Source organism: Castor canadensis, chromosome 16, assembly GCF_047511655.1.
Source record: "Castor canadensis chromosome 16, mCasCan1.hap1v2, whole genome shotgun sequence".
In the NCBI taxonomy this organism is placed as follows: Eukaryota; Metazoa; Chordata; class Mammalia; order Rodentia; family Castoridae; genus Castor; species Castor canadensis.
In genome coordinates, this window is record NC_133401.1 from 7,226,046 (window position 1) to 7,248,079 (window position 22,034).

Below are 22,034 nucleotides of genomic sequence, written 5' to 3' on the forward strand. Positions count from 1 at the left end.
CCCTTTCCACAGCCATTAACGAACGGCGCGTGGACTCTGCGCTGGATGAGTGCAGCTCACGACTGAAGAGGAGCGCATGCTCCGGCCCTACTTTCGGCCACCCGCCTCCTCTCATCACAGGAGCGGCAAAACCGGCCTCTCTAGCATCTCCTTTCCGCGCCGAGTGGAACCGCAGCGGGGTGGTACCTGGAACTGAGACAGCCTAGCCACCGCCCCTTCCCCAGCCCACGCCTCCCGCAGCAGATAACTTTAGTTCCCTGCATATTCCGGGTTTCCAAGGTCCGAAGCCCAAAGCACCCTGGGAGTGGTAGTCCATGCTGGCCGCTGGCTCAGAGAGAACAATGGGAGGAGTCTGAGGAGAGGACCACACCTCCGGGAGACCGGGAACTGGCTTTCCGGGTCCTGGCTGGGGACCCCGTAGACCCAGCTCTCGCGCCCTAGCTCCGGCGGAAGGAGCGAGGCGTCTGGACTACATTTCCCAGAAGTCCCTGTGCATCCCCTCTCTCTGGCCGCGACGCAGGGTCTATACTCTTCAGGTGCGGTCTGAGGGTGACGGGGCCGACTGGCCCCGGACTCCCGCTCCCGTGGTGCCCCGCGCGTGACCGGCCCAGCCCCCGGCTCCCGCCGGCCCCGCGGTGGCGCTGGTTGTTGTCGTGAGCCTCAGGCCCCCCCACACCCCCGCTTCGCCCCTCCTCCCCTCCCCTCCCCCCGGCCCTGCGCACGGGCCGCCCCTCCCCCCGCCTCCCCGGCCCCTCTCACGGTGCCAAGATGGCGGCGGCGGCGGGCGGCGGCAGTTGCCCCTGGCCTGGCTCCGCGCGGGGCCGCTTCCCGGGCCGGCCGCGGGGCTCCGGCGGGGGCGGGAGCCGCGGCGGACGGGGAAGCGGGGCCGAAAGAGTGCGGGTAGCCCTGCGGCGCGGCGGCGGCGCAGCGGGGCCGGGCGGAGCCGAGCCCGGGGAGGACCTGGCCCTGCTCCGTTTGCTGGGGTTCCGCCGGGGCCTGCGCCGGCTCCGCCGCCTGTGGGCCGGCCCGCGCGTTCAGCGAGGCCGGGGCCGGGGCCGGGGCCGGGGCTGGGGCCCGAGCCGAGGCTGCGTGCCGGAGGAGGAGAGCAGTGACGGGGAATCCGACGATGAGGTGAGGCGGTCGGAGGCGTCCCCGGCGCCGGGCGGGGCGAGGCCAGGGGCTTTACCGGGTTCTGGGTGGCCCCGAAGGGTGGCGTGGGCAAGTGGGGTCCTCGGGCCTCTGCGGAAAGGTGGAGCCCTGGAAAGCGGCGTGGAGGGAGGTAGGCTGAGCGGAGGCTTGGTGTGGATGGGACCTCCGAAGTCGGTAGAGAAGCCTGACTGCACCTAGGCAGGTACTGGGGCTCGAGGCAAGTCCTGCAGAAGTGCTCAGAGCTGGTCCTTCTCGGTGCAAAGCTAGGACAGTGGAGGTGGGAGCGAGGAGCCATGGGGACTGCATGCCCGACCGACCCGTGGTGGTTGACAGCAGCAGTGAGGCTTTGGTGAACGCAGACAAGAGCCGTCTGGGCTCTTACCTGTAGGCTGCCTTGTTGGGCCTCACAGTCTCTGGCACATCCCTGACTTCACCAGTGCCCCAGTTCCTCTTCCCATGTAACATAGAGTGGTGGAGGGCTTCCTGGGGCACAGGCTGAGAAGGAATGGACTCAGGGTAGTCCTGAGTCTGGTGGATCTGAGCTCAGCTCAGAATTTATCCCCCAGCCTTTCGGAAAAGGCAGGAAGGTATGGTGTGTATTGCTTAGGACAGTTTGTAATCACTTGAAGGCTCAGAGTGGATTCTGATGTGCTAAACCATTTGGTGCCTCCCCCCCCCCTTGGGTGTCCCCGTTCCCATCTTCATTCAGGATCAAACTATGGCCTGGAAGGGTGTAAATGGAGGTCCCACAGTTTAGAGTTGGAGTTGGCCCTTACTGTAGGGCCTGTTGCTTGACCCGATGAGACCCTGCCGTGTTTTCTTCTGGGCAGTGCTGTTTGTGTTGGTATGGCTTGGCACTGGGGATGGGAGTTCACAAATGCCTGTGCATCCATCTCTGGGGAGAGACCCTGTTTTCTACTCCCTTCTGATCTTCCAGTCTTTTCAGTTCTTTTATAAATAAGCAGGGTTACACCAAAGGGGAAGCTGGGGATATTACTCTATACCTGAGTTCCAGGTGGAACCAGGGCTTTGGCACTGACTGCTGTTTTTCCCCTTCACCCCTGGTCCCCTAAATCAGGAGTTTCAGGGTTTTCATTCAGATGAAGATGTGGGCCCCAGTTCCCTGCGCTCTGCGCTCCGATCCCAGCGAGGTGAGTGATGGGGAAACTCTCCCTCTGTAGCTTTACAGGAATGTTATTCTCACCCTTTGTGTCAGCTCTCCCCTGTTCACCTAGTCTCCATCAGTTACTGAGTGTGTCATGTGTTCAGAGTTCAAGCTAGGCTGGGCTGTGGGGAAACAGACAAGTAAGACTAAGTTAAGTCCCTGCCTCCCAGATGGCCTTCTTCAGTTTGCAGGGCCAGCTTGACCCCTCTCCCCACACCTATTTTCCTTTTAGGTCGAGCCCCCCGAGGTCGGGGCCGCAAGCATAAGACGACCCCCCTTCCTCCTCCTCGCCTAGCTGATGTGTCTCCTATCCCCCCAAAGACCTCTGCACGGAAACGGGGTGAGGAGGGCACAGAACGGATGGTGCAGGCACTGACTGAACTTCTTCGGCGGGCCCAGGCACCCCCAGTCCCCAGGAGCCGGGCATGTGAGCCCTCTACCCCCCGTCGGTCTCGGGGACGGCCCCCAGGACGGCCAGCAGGTCCCTGCCGGAAGAAGCAGCAAGCAGTAGTAGTAGCAGAAGCGGCTGTGACAATCCCTAAACCAGAGCCCCCACCTCCTGTGGTTCCAGTAAAACATCGAACTGGCAGCTGGAAGTGCAAGGAGGGACCCGGCCCAGGGCCTGGGACCCCCAAACGTGGAGGACAGCCTGGGAGAGGAGGTCGTGGAGGCAGGGGCAGAGGCCGAGGAGGGCTTCCCCTCGTGATCAAGTTTGTTTCAAAGGCCAAAAGAGTGAAGATGGGACAATTGTCCTTAGGGCTTGAACCAGGTCAGGGTCAAGGTCAACATGGAGAAAGCTGTCAGGATGCTCCCCAGAGAAGAGTTGAATCTGGACAGGAAGGGGGCCCTTGTTTGAAGAAGCAGGAGCAGGAGATGGAGGAGGAGAGAAAGGAGAAGAAAGGAGAGAAAGACAAAGAGCAGGGAGAGGAGAAGGAAGCCAGACCTATGGTCAATGAGGAGGTGATGCTACCCAAAGAAAAGGAAGAGGCAAAGCCACTATCATTGCCTCTGACTCCTCCAACCCCTCCACCTCCTCCTCCCCTTCCACCCCCCTCAACATCTCCACCTCCACTTTGCCCACCACCACCTCCAGAGACCCCGCCTCCACCACCATGCTCTCCACCACCTCCAGCTCCAGAGGAGCAGGAAGAGTCCCCTCCTCCTGTGGTCCCAGCTACATGCTCCAGGAAGAGGGGCCGGCCGCCTCTGACTCCCAGCCAGCGGGCGGAGCGGGAAGCTGCCCGGGCAGGGCCAGAGGGCCCCTTTCCTCCCACTCCAAACCCCAGCACCGCCACAGGAGGCCCTCCAGAAGACAGTCCTACTGTAACCCCCAAAAGTACCACCTTCCTGAAGAATATCCGGCAGTTTATTATGCCTGTGGTGAGCGCCCGCTCCTCTCGTATCATCAAGACCCCACGGCGATTTATGGATGAAGACCCACCCAAACCCTCAAAGGTGGAGGTCTCACCTCTGCGGCCTCCCATTGCCACCTCCCCACTTGCTCCCCAGGAACCAGCACCAGTCCCATCTCCACCACGTGCCCCAACCCCCCCACCTACCCCAGTGCCACTCCCTGAGAAGAGACGGTCCATCCTAAGGGAACCCACATTTCGCTGGACCTCACTAACCCGGGAGCTGCCACCTCCTCCTCCTGCCCCTCCACCAGCCCCATCTCCATCCCCGCCACCTACCCCTGCCACCCCTTCTCGGAGGCCCCTGCTCCTTCGGGCACCTCAGTTTACCCCAAGTGAAGCCCACCTGAAGATCTATGAATCGGTGCTTACTACTCCTCTTGGAGCTCCTGAAGCCCCTGAGCCAGAGCCTCCACCCGCTGATGACTCTCCAGCTGACCCTGAGCCACGGGCAGTGGGCCGCACCAACCACCTCAGCCTGCCTCGATTTGTCCCTGTGGTCACCACTCCTGTTAAGGCCGAGGTGTCCCCCCATGGGGCTCCCACTCTGAGCAATGGGCAGCAGCCCTTACAGGCCTTGCAGACCCAGCTTCTGCCCCAGGCACTACCACCACAGCAGCCACAAGTACAGCCACAGTTACAGCTGCAGCCACTACCATCACCACAGCATACACCACCACTGGAAAGGGCCCGGATTGCAAGCCTGGGATCTCTACCACTGTCTGGGGTGGAAGAGAAAATGTTCAGCCTGCTCAAGAGAGCCAAGGTGCAGCTATTTAAGATCGACCAACAGCAACAGCAGAAGGTGGCAGCATCGATGCCGGTGAGCGTGGTACTTTGGATGGGCTGTACCAAGTCCATGCAGGTGCCTCCCTGGACGCTCCAGCATTGCAAGGAGCCTTCAGAACCAGTCTCTTCCTTATACCCAGAATTTGTGTTTTTTCCCCAGCCCCACACTTCCCTGTGCTATTCCCCTGTTCCCACCTGTCTTCACTTTCCAGCCCTTGACCTTGTTTATTCTCCTACCAGCCAAGCCCTGTAGGACAAATGGAGGAGGCCGTGGGGACTGTCAAGCAGGCTCCAGACAGAGGCTGTGTCAGGTCTGAAGATGAATCAGTGGAAGCTAAGAGAGAACGAGCCTCGGTATGCAGTGAAAAGAGGGTCCTCTGAGGAAGGCTGACTGTAGGACCACAGGGAGTGACTCCCCACACTTTATATTCCTGGTTTCTCCTTTCCCAGGGCCCTGAGTCCCCTGTGCAAGGCCCCCGAATCAAACATGTCTGTCGTCATGCTGCTGTGGCCCTGGGTCAGGCTCGAGCCATGGTACCTGAAGATGTCCCCCGACTCAGTGCCCTCCCTCTCCGGGATCGGCAGGACCTTGCCACAGAGGGTAGGGGGCTATGTTGTGGGGAGGCTTGATAGCCAGGTCAGGTTTGGGTATGAGCCAAGAGTCAAGGTGAGAGGAGCTGAGTAGAGGAATTGGATTTAGGTGACAAGTGGGTTGGAGCACTAGGTCTCTGACAAAGCAGGTTGGTTCAGGGACACTTGGAACCTATCCGTGTGGGAAAGTGGGATCCACAGTGCCTGTTGAATGGAATCTGAGGGAGAACAGGGAAACAAGGTAGAATACCTGGTGCCTTGTGGCTCTATCTCCTCTCCGTCTGCCACAGTAGATACATCATCAGCATCTGAGACTGAGAGTGTCCCATCCCGGTCCCAGCGGGGAAAGGTGGAATCAGCAGGGCCTGGGGGAGACTTGGAGCCTGCAGGGTCTGGAGGGACCCTAGCCCATACACCCCGGCGCTCGCTGCCCTCCCATCATGGAAAGAAGATGCGGATGGCTCGGTGTGGGCACTGTCGGGGCTGCCTGCGTGTGCAGGACTGTGGGTCCTGTGTCAACTGCTTAGACAAACCCAAATTTGGGGGTCCCAACACCAAGAAGCAGTGCTGTGTGTGAGTAGCTACAATGTGGTCTCTGCCTTGCCCCTCCCATCCCAGGGTTGCCAGTCACTTGAGCCTCCTGCCCTAGCCCCTCTTCTGCCCAGCCAGAGCAGTGGGATTGGCATCCTTGTGGAGAGCTTCCTCTCTTCCCCTAGACCACCAGTCCCCTACCCTGGTGACGTGCTGCTCCCCTCCCCAGATACCGGAAATGTGACAAAATAGAGGCTCGGAAGATGGAACGGCTGGCCAAAAAAGGTACCAAGGTTTGAGGAGCATTTCTTCCCAAAACCTTAAACATAGATTCATGGTATGGAGGAAGCCACACTTTTCTTTGCTCTCCCCCTTATCTTTGCAGTTTTGCACCTTTTGTCATTCCTTTCCACCAAGTTCTTTCATATCTCTTCTGCATTCTTTCTCTTGTGCCCCACTTCTTTCTGGCTTTCCTCTATTCCAGTGCCCCATGTCCTTGGCTGAGCTCAAATCCTACTGAGTCCCCTGTTCCCACAGGCCGGACGATAGTGAAGACGCTGTTGCCCTGGGATTCGGATGAATCTCCTGAGGCCTCCCCTGGTCCTCCAGGCCCACGCCGGGGGGCGGGAGCTGGGGGGCCCCGGGAGGAGGTGGGGGCCCCCCCCGGGCCCGAGGAGCAGGACTCCCTCCTACTGCAGCGCAAGTCAGCACGGCGCTGCGTCAAACAGCGGCCCTCCTATGATGTCTTCGAGGATTCAGATGACTCGGAGCCCGGGGCTCCTCCTGCTCCTAGGCGTCGGACCCCCAGAGAACATGGTGCGAGCCACTGACAAGCAGTCAGTTCTGTGTCTCATGTTTTGCCGTGCTGGGATGGAACTCGGGGCTTAGTGTGTGCAGCTAAATGCTCTACCACTAAGACCAAACCTCTTGAGACCCAGGGTTCCGTCAGTCTACTCAAGAGGGTGGCTGAGGGCAAAGAAGGAGGCAGTTCTAGGGGACACAGTGCTAGTGTTTGAGGTTCACACTGAGTGTATAGAGCAGGGTCTAAACGCTGTCCTTGTGCATCTTGCTTAAGAAAAGCCACGGGAACCTGGGTAACGTTTTAGGGTTGTTGGTTAAGAGGGATAGGGAGCATGGAAGGGGAGGACCAAACTGCTGCTGTGTCCTGCCTAGAGCTGCCGGTGCCAGAACCTGAGGAGCAGAGCCGGCCCCGCAAACCCACCCTGCAGCCTGTGTTGCAGCTCAAGGCCCGAAGGCGCCTGGACAAGGTCAGCACGGCCCGCTCCAAGAACCCCAAGCCCTGTGTGAGGCATGGCTCCTGCTCTCCAGGAGCTACCTGGCAAGTCAGGGTGACGGGCACACCTGAGTGTCGTGGTGTGTCCACACCAGAGGACAGGCCCTGAGGGATGAGGCATACCCTGCCTTTCTGGAAAGCACAGTGGGATCTGGGCAAAAGGCAGGGTCCGGCAGGCTGGGGGAAGGGCAGAGAGGAAAGGTGTCTGCAGAAGGGGTGGGGCCGGCTGGCAACCTCTGACCACACCTGTGTCCCTCCCTAGGATGCTTTGGCTCCTGGCCCCTTTGCCTCTTTTCCCAATGGCTGGACTGGGAAACAGAAGTCTCCTGATGGAGTGCACCGGGTCCGTGTGGATTTTAAGGTATAGCATGAAGGGGGCTGGGTTGCCAGGCCTGTCTTAAAGACATGGTGTCAGAGTAGCCAAGTGCTTCAAGGATGAATCCTGTTACTGGTTCTCCAGTCCTGTATTCTTTCTTCCCCCAGGAGGACTGTGACCTAGAGAATGTGTGGCTGATGGGTGGCCTTAGTGTGCTCACTTCTGTGCCAGGGGGGCCACCAATGGTGTGCTTGCTATGTGCCAGCAAAGGGCTCCATGAGGTTGGTGCTTTGCCTTTTTTCACAGACGCCCTCCCTGACTGATTGCTAGGGCTATTTCAGCCAGATCCCTTCCCCTAGCGTTCCAGCCTCACATTGTGCCGTCATTTGCTCTCTCCAACTCTAGTTGGTGTTCTGCCAAGTCTGCTGTGACCCTTTCCACCCATTCTGCCTGGAGGAGGCTGAGCGGCCCTTGCCCCAGCATCATGACACCTGGTGCTGCCGCCGTTGCAAGTTCTGCCATGTCTGTGGACGCAAAGGCCGAGGATCCAAGGTTTGGGCACAAGGCCAGCCTGGGCAGGGGGTGACCCAGAGGAGGGCTATCCCCGTGCAGTAGGTGTTGCATTGCTGTCTCCCTCACTCCCCAGCACCTCCTGGAGTGTGAGCGCTGCCGCCATGCCTACCACCCAGCCTGCCTGGGGCCTAGCTACCCGACCCGGGCCACACGCAGACGGCGCCACTGGGTGAGAGATGAGCCGACAGCCCTCGCTCCAGTGTTCTAATTATACCACCACCACCCCCAGGCTTGCTCTAGGCCAGAGCTGTCATGAGCATGAGAGGGCTGGGGATTGCTTTGAGAATGTGTTGAACATTTCCTCAAAATTCTCACATAGGCAAGATTTAGTTCGAGGCAGAATTTGGTGTGATGGTTTCAACAACTCATGAATTCCACTTTTCCCAGGCTTTGCCTTGACGTCCACGCCTGCTCCTCTCTTCCTTCTCATCTCTCCTACTCAGACTTGCCTTTCCTCTTCTGTTTCCCTGCACCCCTATCTGCCCAATCTTCCTGTCATACTGCTCCAGCCCAGTGTCTGCCTTCCTCCTGATATCACCTTCCTCCCCTCTCAGATTTGTTCAGCCTGTGTGCGCTGTAAGAGCTGTGGGGCAACTCCAGGCAAGAACTGGGATGTCGAGTGGTCTGGAGATTACAGCCTCTGCCCCAGGTGCACCCAGCTCTATGAGAAAGGTGGGACCTGGCAGGGGAATGGGCCCTGGGGGTTTGTGGGGAAGTGAGCCAGGATCCTGACTGTAGGGTCTCACTCAAGGCTTCTGCCAGTAAGAGTTAGAAAAGATAGCCTAATGGCTTTCTACCTTATAGCTTTTAAACTTCGGTTTCAGTTCCGAGAACCACAGAAAACCATCCAGTATATGTTTAGCAGATGGGCACAGAGCCCCTCTGGGACAGTGGGAGTATAGGGCCTGGGAATCCTCTCTCTTGGTCTCTGAGGTCCATCCTGGAATCTCAAGTCTCCATTGAGCAGTTTGAAAACCAGGGCTTTCCTCATTTGTTCAGGTGGCGTTTTTTGAAAGGAGTTGGGGCTACAGAGTTAGAAAAGAGGCTTTGTCGTTAGCCAGCTTTTGGAGACTGGTAGTGATTCAAAATGGCATAGTGGAAGCAGCCTGTGCAGCTGTCAAGGTGTGGTTGGCCTTTGAACAGGGACTCTTTTTGTTTTATTTTGCTTTTGGTGGTACTGGGGTTTGAACTCAGGGCCTCACACTTGCTAGGCAGGTGCTCTACCACTTGAGCACTCCACCAGCCCTTGAACAGAGACTGGGATTGTTCAGTGACAGGAATAACCCTAGCCCCTCTGACTCTTCCCCCTTGCAATTTCCTTCAGGAAACTACTGCCCAATTTGCACACGCTGCTATGAAGACAATGACTATGAGAGCAAGATGATGCAGTGCGCACAGTGTGACCACTGGGTGCATGCCAAGTGTGAGGGGCTCTCAGGTATGAGTAGGCCAAGTGCCTGGGGTGCAGCCTCAGCCCTGAGGGATCCCTACCTCCATCACAAGCCCTTAGGTGACAGGTGGGCTGTCTTACTGGCCTAGGAGCTGCTGAGAGGCCTCTCATCCTCCCCAACTGTTTTCTGTTTTCTCACCTGACTGTTGTAGATGAAGACTATGAGATCCTTTCTGGGCTGCCCGACTCGGTGCTGTACACGTGTGGGCCATGTGCTGGGGCCACACAGCCTCGCTGGCGAGAGGCCCTGAGTGGGGCCCTCCAGGGGGGCCTGCGCCAGGTGCTCCAGGGCCTGCTGAGCTCAAAGGTGGCAGGCCCATTGCTGCTGTGTACCCAGGTCTGGAGGGTCCAGAGGCAGGTGGGGTGGGGCTGGGTCTGATACTAGCCTTGCTGACTTTCTCCATTTTCAGTGTGGGCAGGATGGGAAGCAGCTGCACCCAGGACCCTGTGGTTTGCAAGCTGTTGGTCAGCGCTTTGAGGAAGGCCACTACAAGTCTGTGGTGAGTGGGACACGGGGAGGAGCAGGTGGGTGCCACAAGGAGAGGGCTGGGCTGGGCCTAGAGGTTAGGCTCAGGGCTCAGACCCTGACAAACCCTCTTACAGCACAGCTTCATGGAAGACATGGTGGGCATCCTGATGAGGCACTCAGAAGAAGGCGAGACGCCAGAGCGCCGGGCTGGAGGCCAGATGAAGGGGCTCCTACTAAAGGTGAGCTGTGGAAGCAGGGGCTGCCTGTAGGACAGTGTGAGCGCTCCGGGGGCCAGAGAGTGGATCCTTTACACCCCACCCCACCAACTCTGAGGAAGTCAGTTTTTCTAATCCCGTTACTCTCTTCCCTAGCTGCTAGAGTCTGCGTTCGGCTGGTTCGACGCCCATGACCCCAAGTACTGGCGACGGAGTACCCGGCTGCCAAAGTGAGCAGGACTGGGTAGCAGGCGGGAAAAGTAGGCAGTGAGGGCAAAGACAAGAGCACCTGGGAGTCTGGGGGTCAAACTGGGCCAGAAGTCAGTGAGGAGCAGAGTTAGGATCAGGGTTGGAGAGAGGTGGTGGAACCGGTGGGTTTGGACTAAAAAGACTCAGGTTGTGGAATCAGCTCTCACTGCCTCAGCCTTGTGCAAGGCAGTCGGGGACAGAATGGTGAGCAAGTAAAATTGGACTCTGCTTAAAGAGTTCATGTTTGGGGGGCTGGGCAGGCACTGATGGCTCAAATGGTCAGGGCAGTAATGGAGAAGCTCCCACGGGAGCCCTGGGGAGGCACCTGATAGAGCCTGGGGATCAGAGAAGACTTCCTGGAGGAGGTGGGGGAAGTGTATTCCAGGCATGTTGAATAGCACATCATATGTCAAAGAAGGCATAAGAGGGTCCAGCTTATTGGAGTGGCCATCAAGAGAAATTCTGCGTGGAGAGAGGATGAAGACTGTTACAGCTTGTTTCAGCTGGTATCGTGGGCAAGCCCAGTCCAGCTGTTTTTGTCAAATACATCAGATGCTAATCCTGCCTTTTCACAGTGGAGTCCTCCCTAATGCCGTGTTGCCTCCATCCCTGGACCATGTCTATGCTCAGTGGAGACAGCAGGAACTAGAGACCCCAGAATCAGGACAGCCTCCAGGGGATCCCTCAGCAGGTACTGGGAAATGGGGGCTGGAGTCCTGTGCCCCTGAGTTGGTGGGCCAGGCTCCTGATTCTTAGACTTCTCATATTCTTTCCAGCTTTCCAGGGCAAGGATCCAGCTGCTTTCTCACATCTAGAGGACCCCCGTCAGTGTGCACTCTGCCTCAAGTATGGGGATGCAGACTCCAAGGTGAAGGCTGCTGTGTGGAACCTTAGGTTATGGAGCCTGGTCTTGGGAGGCCCCCCCATCATGCCACTCTTCTTTTGTCCCTAGGAGGCAGGGCGGCTCCTGTACATTGGGCAGAATGAGTGGACACATGTCAATTGTGCCATATGGTCAGCTGAAGTGTTTGAGGAGAATGACGGCTCCCTCAAGAATGTGCACGCTGCTGTGGCTCGAGGGAGGCAGATGGTGAGGGCCTGGTCTTGGAGAAGTGGGTGGCCCTGGGGTCTCAGGGCAGGCCCTTGTTCAGGGGTGGCAGCCCTTCATGGTCTTTTCCTTCCATTGCTGGTAACATGATAGGAGCATTTTCCCTCTGTGCCTTCTGACCATAATTTGGGCTTGAAGCATAGGAGACTAAGTTAGATGCCCTCTTGTTGACTGAACCCTGTGTGCTAGGTACTTTCCATACAGTGTGGCATCTCTCACACATCCTTCCCCCAGCAAGGTAGGTGTGGCCCAGGGCAGAATTCCCTTACTGTGTGGGGCCTGGGAGGGGTCCTGGAAAATACCCCAAGCTCTCTAGCAAGAGCTGGATGATGGAGATGCTTTCCACGGGCTGTATGGACAGAATAGGAAAAGTAGGCTTCACACTAGAGCATGTGAGGAAAATGCTAGTACCATTGGTATTAGGTGTCTCCTCACAACGCTAATGCTTTGCTTCAGAAAACCTGAGATGCTTGGGATTTGCACCTGGCCCTGGGTGCAGTTGGGAAAGAGGCAGTTGCTTAATGAGAGCCTTTGCCATATGAGATGCTGGACTAGACAAGGGCCTGCACAGAGTCTCTGAGTGAGCATCAGACCCCCCTGCCCTGGGCCCCAACTTCTCTCCTCAGTAGCCCCTTCCTCCTCAGCGCTGTGAGCTCTGCCTGAAGCCTGGAGCCACAGTTGGCTGCTGCCTGTCCTCCTGCCTCAGCAACTTCCACTTCATGTGTGCCCGGGCCAGCTACTGCATCTTTCAGGACGACAAGAAAGTTTTCTGCCAGAAACACACAGACCTCCTAGATGGCAAGGTGGGCCAGAACCTAGGGGAGACAGCTGCCCACTGCTCTTAGGCATCCTCTTACTATGTTCTCCCATGATCCTTTAGGCCAAGCCCTTCAGGATCAGTTCTTTCTTACAGAGCTCTCCCTTTACATGCCTCTTACATCCTACCAATCCAGCGTCCCGTTTGCTTCCCACTCCCAGGAGATTGTGACCCCCGACGGTTTTGATGTTCTTCGTCGAGTCTATGTGGACTTTGAGGGCATCAACTTCAAGCGAAAATTCTTGACAGGGCTTGAACCAGATGCCATCAATGTGCTCATTGGTAAGCTATTTGTTCTCTCTTACTCTTCCTGACCTTGCCTGGCCTATTCCCTCCTGACCTATTCTATGCACCACAGGCTCCATCCGAATTGACTCCCTGGGTACTCTGTCTGACCTTTCAGACTGCGAAGGACGGCTCTTCCCCATTGGCTACCAGTGAGCAGTCCAGGGGTGATTGGTGGGGTTGGGGATCTCCAGGACTGGATCTTGTGTCCCTAAGTTACCTTAATGCTCTTGTCCTACACCTGCCAGATGCTCCCGTCTGTACTGGAGCACAGTGGATGCTCGGAGGCGCTGCTGGTACCGGTGCCGAATTCTAGAGTATCGCCCATGGGGGCCAAGGGAGGAGCCCGTTCACCTGGAGGCAGCGGAGGAGAATCAGACCATTGTGCACAGCCCCGTCCCTTCCTCTGGTATGACCTTGGTCCTGCCTCCTCCTCTTCCCTAAAAGCTGCCCACCCTAAACAACTACCTAACACCCTATTCCCCTCTCCTTTGAGAAGCACCAGGATGCTGTTTTTCTTCTGTTTGTTGTAAGGATAGTTAACTGGTAACTTACTGGCTATGCATTTTATGCCAGGGACTGTACACATAATATAGGAAGTGAGGGGAGAGTGCCAGGCTGCCAGCTTGAGGGCAGTAGTGACTTGTGGACAGCTATAGGGAGCAGAGTGCTCATGGCTGTCTGACTTAGGGCTGCATGCTCATGTAATGTTTTAGCAACAACCCTCTGAGGAAGGCAAAAGGGGGCCACTTTGTCTCTGCAGTGACATAGTGGTAGACCCTGAATGTGAGCCTGGATCTGCTCATTTTTCCAAGTGGCACTTTACAGCCATGTTGGCAGACAGGGTATAGCTGAATCAGGTAGCAGAGACAGGTAGCTTGGAGCTTAGGAAAGGAGAGGTTATCCGGGGCCATATGGGTCACAGGAGAGATTTGTATTGTGTTCGTGGTAATGTTTTATTCCACATTGGAGCATAACATGAAGCAGAGAAAGGAGGAGACTGCATCCAGCCTAGCTGAAGAAAAGGGGGTGTTGGGAGAAGGAGGCAGAGAAGAGATTGCAAAGCCTGGGTGGGGCCAGGTAATGGGAGCCTCCAGCACCAGGATGAGTAGATGTGTTTGATGTGGTAGGGATGCATAGAACAGGTGAGAAAGTGGTAGGACTGGCCAGGCTGGAGAGCAGACATTGCCACTAGGGGCCTGTGTGGCCTGCCCAAGAGAGCAGAGGGCAACTATGCTGTGTGAGGTTGGCTAAGGATGGGTGGGATCATGAGGGGACCTTGACCCAGGAATCTGGAGGTTTTCCAGATGCCATGGGTGGGGTTTGGGACCAAAGGCCCAGATGATGACTGGAGACTAGCGTGTGTTGGAGCCCTGGAAGGCATAGTTGGCCTTAAAAAAAGATGGGTACATGGTAGGAGACCTTGACAAAGAGCCCCCACAACACCTGATGCAATTCTTTTGCCTCTCCAGAGCCCCCAGATCATGAGGACTCCCTGACAGATACAGATACCCTAATCCCTGGAGCTCCTGAGCACCACTCACCCATTCCGAATCTGGAACCCCCACTGCGGCCAGATTCAAGCAGCGCCCCTCCTCTTGCCCCCCGCTCCTTCTCAGGGGCTCGAATCAAAGTGCCCAACTACTCGCCATCCCGGAGGCCCTTGGGGGGTGTCTCCTTTCGCCCCCTGCCATCCCCTGGTGAGCACATGGGAGTGTCCAGGTGAGGGCAGAACTGGGGAGGCTGGAGCTTCTGGCTGACATTGACCCTTTCCCCCACAGGAAGTCCATCTTCTCTGGCCCACTACATACCTACAGTGGGAGACCCGGACTTCCCAGCTCCCCCCAGGCGCTCTCGGCGTCCCAGCCCTCTGACCCCCAGGCCGCCACCATCACGGCGGGCCTCACCTTCTCTCAGAACTTCCCCTCAGCTCAGGGTGCCCCCTCCTACCTCAGTTGTTACAGCCCTCTCACCTACCTCAGGGGAGCTGGCTCCCCCTGGCCTGGCCCCATCTCCTCAGCCCCCACCTGAAGACCTGGGCCCAGACTTTGAGGACATGGAGGTGGTATCAGGACTGAGTGCTGCTGACCTGGACTTTGCAGCCAGCCTGTTGGGGACTGAGCCTTTCCAGGAAGAGATTGTGGCCGCAGGGGCAGTGGGGAGCAGCCATGGGGGCCCAGGAGACAGCTCAGAGGAGGAGGCCAGCCCCACCACCCGCTATGTCCACTTCCCTGTGACTGTCGTGACTGGCCCTGCTCTGGCTCCCAGCCCCCTCCCTGGAGCCCCCCGAATCGAGCAGCTGGATGGAGTGGATGATGGCACAGACAGTGAGGCAGAAGCAGTCCAGCAGCCACGGGGCCAAGAGACTCCTCCTTCAGGGCCAGGAGTGGGCCGAGCTGGGGTCCTTGGGACTGCAGGAGACAGGGCCCGACCTCCTGAAGATCTGCCTTCAGAAATTGTGGATTTTGTGTTGAAGAACTTAGGGGGGCCTGGGGAGGGGGCTGCTGGTCCCAGAGAGGAGTCACTTCCCCTAGCACCTCCTCTGGCCAATGGCAGTCAGCCCTCCCAAGGCCTGCCCCCTAGCCCAGCCGACCCCACCCGAACATTTGCCTGGCTCCCTGGGGCCCCAGGGGTCCGGGTGTTGAGCCTGGGCCCAGCTCCTGAGCCCCCTAAACCCGCCACATCTAAGATTATTCTTGTTAACAAGCTGGGGCAGGTATTCGTGAAGATGGCTGGGGAGGGAGAACCTGTCCCACCCCCAGTAAAGCAGCCGCCTCTGCCCCCTATCATTCCCCCCACCACCCCCACATCCTGGACTCTGCCTCCAGGGCCCCTGCTTAGTGTGCTGCCAGTGGTAGGAGTAGGGGTGGTACGCCCTGCCCCACCTCCACCCCCACCCCCACTGACACTGGTGTTTAGCAGTGGGCCCCCCAGCCCACCCCGCCAGGCCATCCGTGTCAAGAGGGTATCTACCTTCTCTGGCCGTTCCCCGCCAGCACCTCCCCCAAACAAAACCCCCCGGCTGGATGAAGAGGGGGAGTCCTTGGAGGATACCACCCACGTTCCAGGGCTTGGTAGCAGTGGGTAAGTGCATATGCTGAGGCTTGGCAATAGGCAAAGGAAGTGGGCAGAAGGCAGCTCAGCCTTCTCCTGGTTCGTCCCCACCAGGTTCAGCCGAGTAAGGATGAAAACACCCACTGTGCGTGGAGTTCTTGACCTGGACAATCCTGGGGAGGAAAGCCTGGGGTGAGTGGCTAGGTCCCTTTCTCTGGAGGCTCTGGGACCTTCAGACCTTCCTTCTCCTGACAGGTCTCTCCTCACAGGCACCTCCAGGAACGGTCCCCTTTGCTGCCACTTCCAGAAGGTGGCCCTCCCCGGGCCCTTGATGGCTCCTCAGACCTGCTGCTTGAGTCCCAGTGGCACCATTATTCAGGTAGGGAGCAGCCTTTTCCTCTCACTGTCTTCTTCCTGAGCTTGGCTCAGCTGGGTGACCAAATTGATCCACTCTGAGGGCCTGAGAGTACAGCTCAGTGGTAGAGAGGCTCTGGGTTCAATCTTCAGCACTTAGAACCAAGCAAATGAAGCACATACCCTCTGGGTACAACCCAAGGCTGGGTGCTAGTTACAGAGATGCCCTGGGGGAGCACAAAGTCTTATTATACAAACAGACAGAAAGGACATCCAGCTCCATGAACAAGCTTCTTTGAGAGTGCTTTGTGCATCATGTTCAAGAGACCAGGTGAGGGCTGGAGCATGGCTCAAGTGGTAAGGCCCTGAGTTCAAACCCCAGTACAAAAAAAAAAAAACACACCCAGGGGAGGGCCTCAGAACCTTGCAAGGGCCAGAGAGTTAGATACAGTAAAGCCAAAGGTAACGTTTTGGGGATTAGTCAGAGGGGATGGAGCCCCCTAGGTGGGAACTAGATGAGGGGCAAAAAGAAAGGAAAAGTTAGAAGAAGCCAGGTGCCCCTGGTTCACACCTGTAATCCTGGCTATTCGGGAGGTAGAGATCGGGAGGATTGTGGTTCAAAGCCCGCCCCAGCAAATAGTTCACAAAGACCCTATCTTGAAAATACCTAACACAAATCAGGGTTGGCACAGTGGCTAAAGCAATATATTTCCTGCCTAGCAAGTGTGAAAAACTGAGTTCAAACCTCAGTCCCGGGCTGGGGGAGTGGCTCAAGTGGTAGAGTGTCGGCCTAGCATGCACGAGGCCCTAAGTTCAAACCCCAATACCACCAAAAAAAAAAAAGTAAGAAACCTCAGTCCCACCAAAAAAAAAAAAAAAAAAAATCAAAAGAGAGTGGCATCCCAGAGGCTGAGGGCAGAGAATGGACAGGAGTTCCAGCTGTCTCAGAGAGAACCAGATCTGTGGGGTCTAGAATGGGTGTGTGGTGTGATCAGGTGGGGAGGGTGGTGAAGACAGCAGTTGATGAGAAAGCCAAAACAACACCCATGTACCTGGCTGAGAGGTTGAGCCTAGGGAGGAGAGGAGGGGGTTAGAGGGTTTGGTGTGAAGATAGCAAAGCCAAGGAGAGGGGAAGGGTGGGTATCCGGCTAAGGGCTTAGGAGGAGGCAGAATGGTAGGCTTTGACAGGTGGCTCCGTAGATGGAAGAAAGAGGTGAGGTGAGTGTAGATGCAGGGGCGTGTGTAAGGGCTCTCACAAGGGTTTTAACTGATAAACTCGGTAAAGCTGGAGGTTAGGTTCTCTGCTGGTCCCTGGTGTTCTCTGTTGATCCCTGGGAGCATCCAGGTATGCCAGTGGTGAAGCATCCTGGTGTAGGATTTGCTGAAGCCCTATCCTGCCCAGATGTTTGTATTTTTTTTGTACGTACAGCTGAGCTGAGTGTAGAAATGGAACTAGGTGGACTGGGACTTTTTAACTGAGAGACTGCCCAGGGGTCAGTGACAGCATGAGGATGTGGCAGTAACCATGACAGGCTCCTGCCCTTAGGGACCCACAGACATCCGTTGTTCAGCACAGGTACCTGGCAGGTTAGCTGAACACTGAGAAAAAGCAGTAGGAGAGAGCCTTGAGTTGAGGAACACTTGGGGGTGGTGAGAGATGAGGTGAAGCGGTTGTTAGAGGTGGACTCTGACACCTGGAGATAATGTGAGTCATGCAGCAAGGGTCTAGGGAAGGTGAGTGGGCAGCGTGGCCCAGAGAAATGCTTGGTGGCGGGGAGAGTGTGCCATGTGGGTCTGGCTTGCCTAAATCATGTTCCACTCAGGCTTTTGTCATCCCCTTCCCCTCCTCCTTCAATAGAATGTTCAGCCCTCAGTCCACATCCTGCTGGTGCCAATGGCAGCAGCATTTGGTAGAACCAATCCCTCCTTTGTTGAAGTTTTTCCCTCCTTGGTTTCCAGGGCCCCACATTCTCTTCCTACCTCTCTGGTCATGCTTCCTCATGGTCCCAACCTGTTAATTTTTGTATGTGCCAGAGCCCTGGCCTTGACCAGGCCCAACCCTGCTTAGCTTCTGAGATCAGAAGCTAGACTGACCTTGACTTCTGTGTCCTCCCTCCCTTCTACTATCTTCTGGCTTTAGGACTCTAAATCTCATCTGTATTCTGATAGTCACTGCATTACTTTGTATCCCAAACCTTAGTCCCTGCACTTCAGGCTCCAGCATTCTTCCTCCTTGCCATATCCACCAGCATGTTGCAGGGGGAGGTTTGCTAAGAGACGTCTCAAAGTCAGAATGTTCCAAACTGAGTCCTTGACTCTCGTCCAAAACTTGTTACTTCCTTATCCTCACCATTGCAGTCAGTAGTAGTTTTATCCTTCCTCTGTTCAGGCCCCCAACCTCAGAGTTGGCCTTGACCACTACTCTTTGTCATATCCACATCTGCAACATCAGCAAGTCCTGTCTGCTGTCTTTAAAATCTTTTAATGTGGGGGCTGAAGGTACAGCTCGGGGGTAGAACACAAGTTTAGCATGCCTTAAGTCCTGGGTTCGATCCCCAGCATAACAACAAAACACCAAAAAACAAAACCAAAACATAAAATCTTTTAATGTGGTTCAGTGGCAGAGTGCATGCCTAGCATGTAGACAGCCCTGGGTTCCGGCCCCAGCACTGCCCACCTCCCCACCACCCAAAAAAAAAGAAAAACAAAATGCGCACACACACACACACACACACACACACACACACAGAGATCTATATTAACTCTAAATTGGACATGGTGTCATGTGCCTGTAGTTCCAGTTGCTCTGAAGGCTGAGGCAGGAGGATTGAGGAAGATTGAGACCAGGTTGGGCAGCATAGCGAGACCCCGTCTCACCAAAACAAAACAAAAAAAGACAACAAAAAAACCCACTCTATTAACCCCTAAGAAATCCCTTAAGTACCTTAAGTAACATAATGTAATTTGTACTTGGATCTATGTGTATGTGTTTGAGCCCATACATACATACTTTTTTTTTCCTGGCAATACTGGGGTTTGAACTTAGGGGCCTCACACTTGCTAGACAGATGCTCTTCTACTTTGAGCCACTCTACCAGCCTTTTCTTGTGTTGGGTATTCTCAAGACAGGGTTTCATGGACCATGAACTGTTTATTTGCTGGGGCTAACTTTGAACCATTCCTGATCTCTGCTTCCTTGGTAACTAGGTTTATAGGCATGAGCCACCAGCACCTGGTGCATATGGACCTGGGGATATAGCTCAGTGGTGGAGTGCTTGTCTAGTTTATGGAAGACCCTAGGTTAAATCCCAAGCACCAAAGGAAAAAAAGAAAAATTTACTACATTAAAAAAAAAGAAAGCTGGGTGCCAGTGGCTCAACCCTGTAATACTAGCTTCTAAGGAGGTAGACATCAGGAGGATTGTGGTTCAAAGCCAGTTATCTTGAAAATACTCAGCTGGTGGAGTGGCTCAAGTGGCAAGAGCACCTGCCTAGCAAGCATGAGACCCAGCATTCAAACTCCAGTTCTGCAAAAAAAACCTCCCACATGTACAAAACCTAATTCCCCAGCATCTGTAATTTGTATGAGGAAACAGAGTAATAGTAGGTAGTTGAGCATTTTTGGTAGACTGGGTCTGAGTGAGCCATTGGTGTGGCCTGCAGAGCCCAGGTACTCACTCCAATGCCTCTGTGGCTGAGAAGTAATGAAAAGTTGCTGCAGGTGCTTTATAGAAACTAGGTCCATGCCTGGGCTCACTGGGCAGTTGGAGGACCATTTGACCTCAGGATCTGTGCTAAGACCTGGAGGGAGGGAGAGTGGTATGCTGGGAGTACAGTGTGGAGGGGGTGGGGCTTTTGAGACCAGGAAGGTGATCCTTACCTATGCTTACCTGTGTTTACTGGGATCAGGTGAGGCCTCTAGCTCTGAGGAAGAACCTCCGTCCCCAGAAGACAAAGAGAATCAGGCTCCAAAACGTGCTGGCCCACACCTGCGCTTTGAGATCAGCAGTGAGGATGGCTTCAGTGTGGAAGCAGAGAGCTTGGAGGGTGAGTTGGAAGGGTGGCAGGGGAGGGAAGTATCCATTGGACTCCATGCTGACTCTCCTCTGGTCCTTCCTTCACCACAGGGGCATGGAGAACTCTGATTGAGAAAGTGCAAGAGGCCCGAGGGCATGCACGGCTCAGACATCTCTCCTTTAGTGGTAATGGTGGGGGGAACAACCACTGGGGGCTGAGATGATCCCTGAGGGCCAGGCGGGCCCTCCACATGATTGGTGTGTCCTCACTTCTCTCTTAGGAATGAGTGGCGCAAGGCTTCTGGGCATCCACCATGATGCTGTCATCTTCCTGGCAGAGCAGCTGCCAGGGGCCCAGCGCTGCCAGCACTATAAGTTCCGCTACCACCAGCAGGGAGAGGGCCAGGAGGAGCCTCCTCTGAATCCCCACGGTGCTGCCCGTGCTGAGGTCTATCTCCGGTGAGAGGTTGGGGAGCCCTGTGTGGGAATTAAGTTTAGACAGAAACCAAGACACTGGGCTGCTCCAAGAGTTATTTCTAGAGCTCACATCAGGAGCCCCACCTATTCCTCTTCTGCTGTCTTCAGCAGTATAGTCTTACGTTGTCTGGAAGGGGCCTAGGCTGCAAAGAGTGCATAGACAGCTTCTCTTTGAAGGAGTGTCTGTGACCCTCTTTCCTCTCGCCTGCAGGAAGTGCACCTTTGACATGTTCAACTTCCTGGCCTCACAGCACAGGGTGCTCCCTGAGGGGGCAACCTGTGATGAGGAAGAAGATGAGGTGCAGCTCAGGTCAACCAGGTAAGGGGGGCAAGCTCGGGTGCTGGGCCTGTTCTAAAAGGGTCCTAAAGAAGATGACAGGAATGAGAGGTCATTCCTGGATACCAGCTTGTGACATTGCTGTCCCCCACCAGACGTGCCACCAGCCTGGAGCTGCCCATGGCCATGCGCTTTCGCCACCTCAAGAAGACGTCCAAAGAAGCTGTGGGTGTCTACAGGTTAGTGGGGTTGGAGGGGTGCCCCTTGGGTGGATGGATAGGTTGCTTGGTGGAGGGCTTCCTGGTGACTGCCCTCCTACCTGAGCTCCCTTGTCCATCCTGCTCTGCAGATCAGCCATCCACGGGCGCGGCCTGTTCTGTAAGCGCAACATCGATGCGGGCGAGATGGTCATTGAGTACTCTGGCATCGTCATTCGCTCTGTGCTGACTGACAAGCGGGAGAAGTTCTACGACGGGAAGGTGGGCTCCACAAGGCCATGAGGCATGGGAAGGAGGTGGGTGAAGCAAGCAGGCCCCAGGGACAGAGTGCCTGATTCCCCATTCCATCCCTGTAGGGCATTGGGTGCTACATGTTCCGCATGGATGACTTTGACGTGGTGGATGCCACCATGCATGGCAACGCCGCCCGCTTCATCAACCATTCATGTGAGCCCAACTGCTTCTCTCGCGTCATCCACGTGGAGGGCCAGAAGCACATCGTCATCTTTGCCCTGCGTCGCATCCTGCGTGGTGAGGAGCTCACCTACGACTACAAGTTCCCCATCGAGGATGCCAGCAACAAGCTGCCCTGCAACTGTGGCGCCAAGCGCTGCCGTCGCTTCCTTAACTGAGGCTGAGGCTGCCTGCCGCAACCCCTCACCCTCACCCCCGCTGCCGTTGTACCCCTAACCTGTGGCTCCCTGGCCCCTCCTAGAGTGCCTCACCCCCACCCTCTTGTTTAGGGTGGAGTGGGCATGCAGGGGCAAGGGCCCTGCCTCCAGCCCTCCAGCCCACCCAGCAATCGCCCCCTTCCTTCCCTGGGGACCCAGGATGTAGATACTGTACAAAGGTTTCTAAATCCCTTCTTTTCTATGCACTTTTTTATTTAAGAGGGTGGGGTCCCAGGCGGGAACCCTCCCACAATAAAGTCTGTCAATGTTTGGAGAGGTGGCCTTCACCCATGCATGGGCACATGGTGCTAGGGGCAGGTAGGAACTCTGCTTCTCCTTGTCCCATTCATCCTGATGCGGTGGGTAAGGCCATCAGTCAGAATGCAAAGTAAATGGGTCTGGGAAGGCTTTAGAGCCTGGTGAAGTCTGAGTGCCTGTGAAGGAGCTGTCCCCAGGTGGCTGGGTGGTCATGGGTGCACATTGGAAGGGGCGGAGGGAGAATGTCTATTGAGTCTTCTTGGTCCAATTAGGATTGTACTGCGAGAAATCCCCTTC

The 22,034-nt window shown here is 56.1% G+C and overlaps 1 protein-coding gene across 2 annotated transcripts; it reads left to right on the forward strand.

Annotated features, from left to right (window-relative positions):
- Window positions 1–768: 768 nt before the first annotated feature.
- On the forward strand, window positions 769–21,440 carry Kmt2b (lysine methyltransferase 2B). 2 transcript variants are annotated; one of them, XM_020168532.2, is made up of 37 exons: window positions 769–1,131; window positions 2,228–2,300; window positions 2,547–4,549; window positions 4,756–4,869; window positions 4,966–5,116; window positions 5,400–5,679; window positions 5,867–5,922; window positions 6,175–6,453; window positions 6,811–6,905; window positions 7,194–7,292; window positions 7,415–7,528; window positions 7,653–7,799; window positions 7,894–7,989; window positions 8,375–8,492; window positions 9,145–9,258; window positions 9,423–9,607; window positions 9,681–9,770; window positions 9,874–9,978; window positions 10,111–10,184; window positions 10,779–10,894; window positions 10,980–11,071; window positions 11,156–11,293; window positions 11,956–12,114; window positions 12,290–12,410; window positions 12,487–12,565; window positions 12,662–12,822; window positions 13,886–14,113; window positions 14,195–15,497; window positions 15,582–15,659; window positions 15,737–15,846; window positions 19,730–19,867; window positions 19,948–20,022; window positions 20,118–20,295; window positions 20,525–20,632; window positions 20,746–20,829; window positions 20,940–21,069; window positions 21,165–21,440. In XM_020168532.2, exons 1-37 carry the CDS (start codon window positions 769–771, stop codon window positions 21,438–21,440), a joined length of 8,130 nt encoding a protein of 2,709 aa, XP_020024121.2. The 2 variants fall into 2 exon arrangements, with proteins under 2 accessions (XP_020024121.2, XP_073914684.1); XM_074058583.1 differs by lacking the exon at window positions 769–1,131 and having other exon boundaries at window positions 1,178–2,300; window positions 5,397–5,679.
- The last annotated feature ends 594 nt before the right edge of the window (window positions 21,441–22,034 follow it).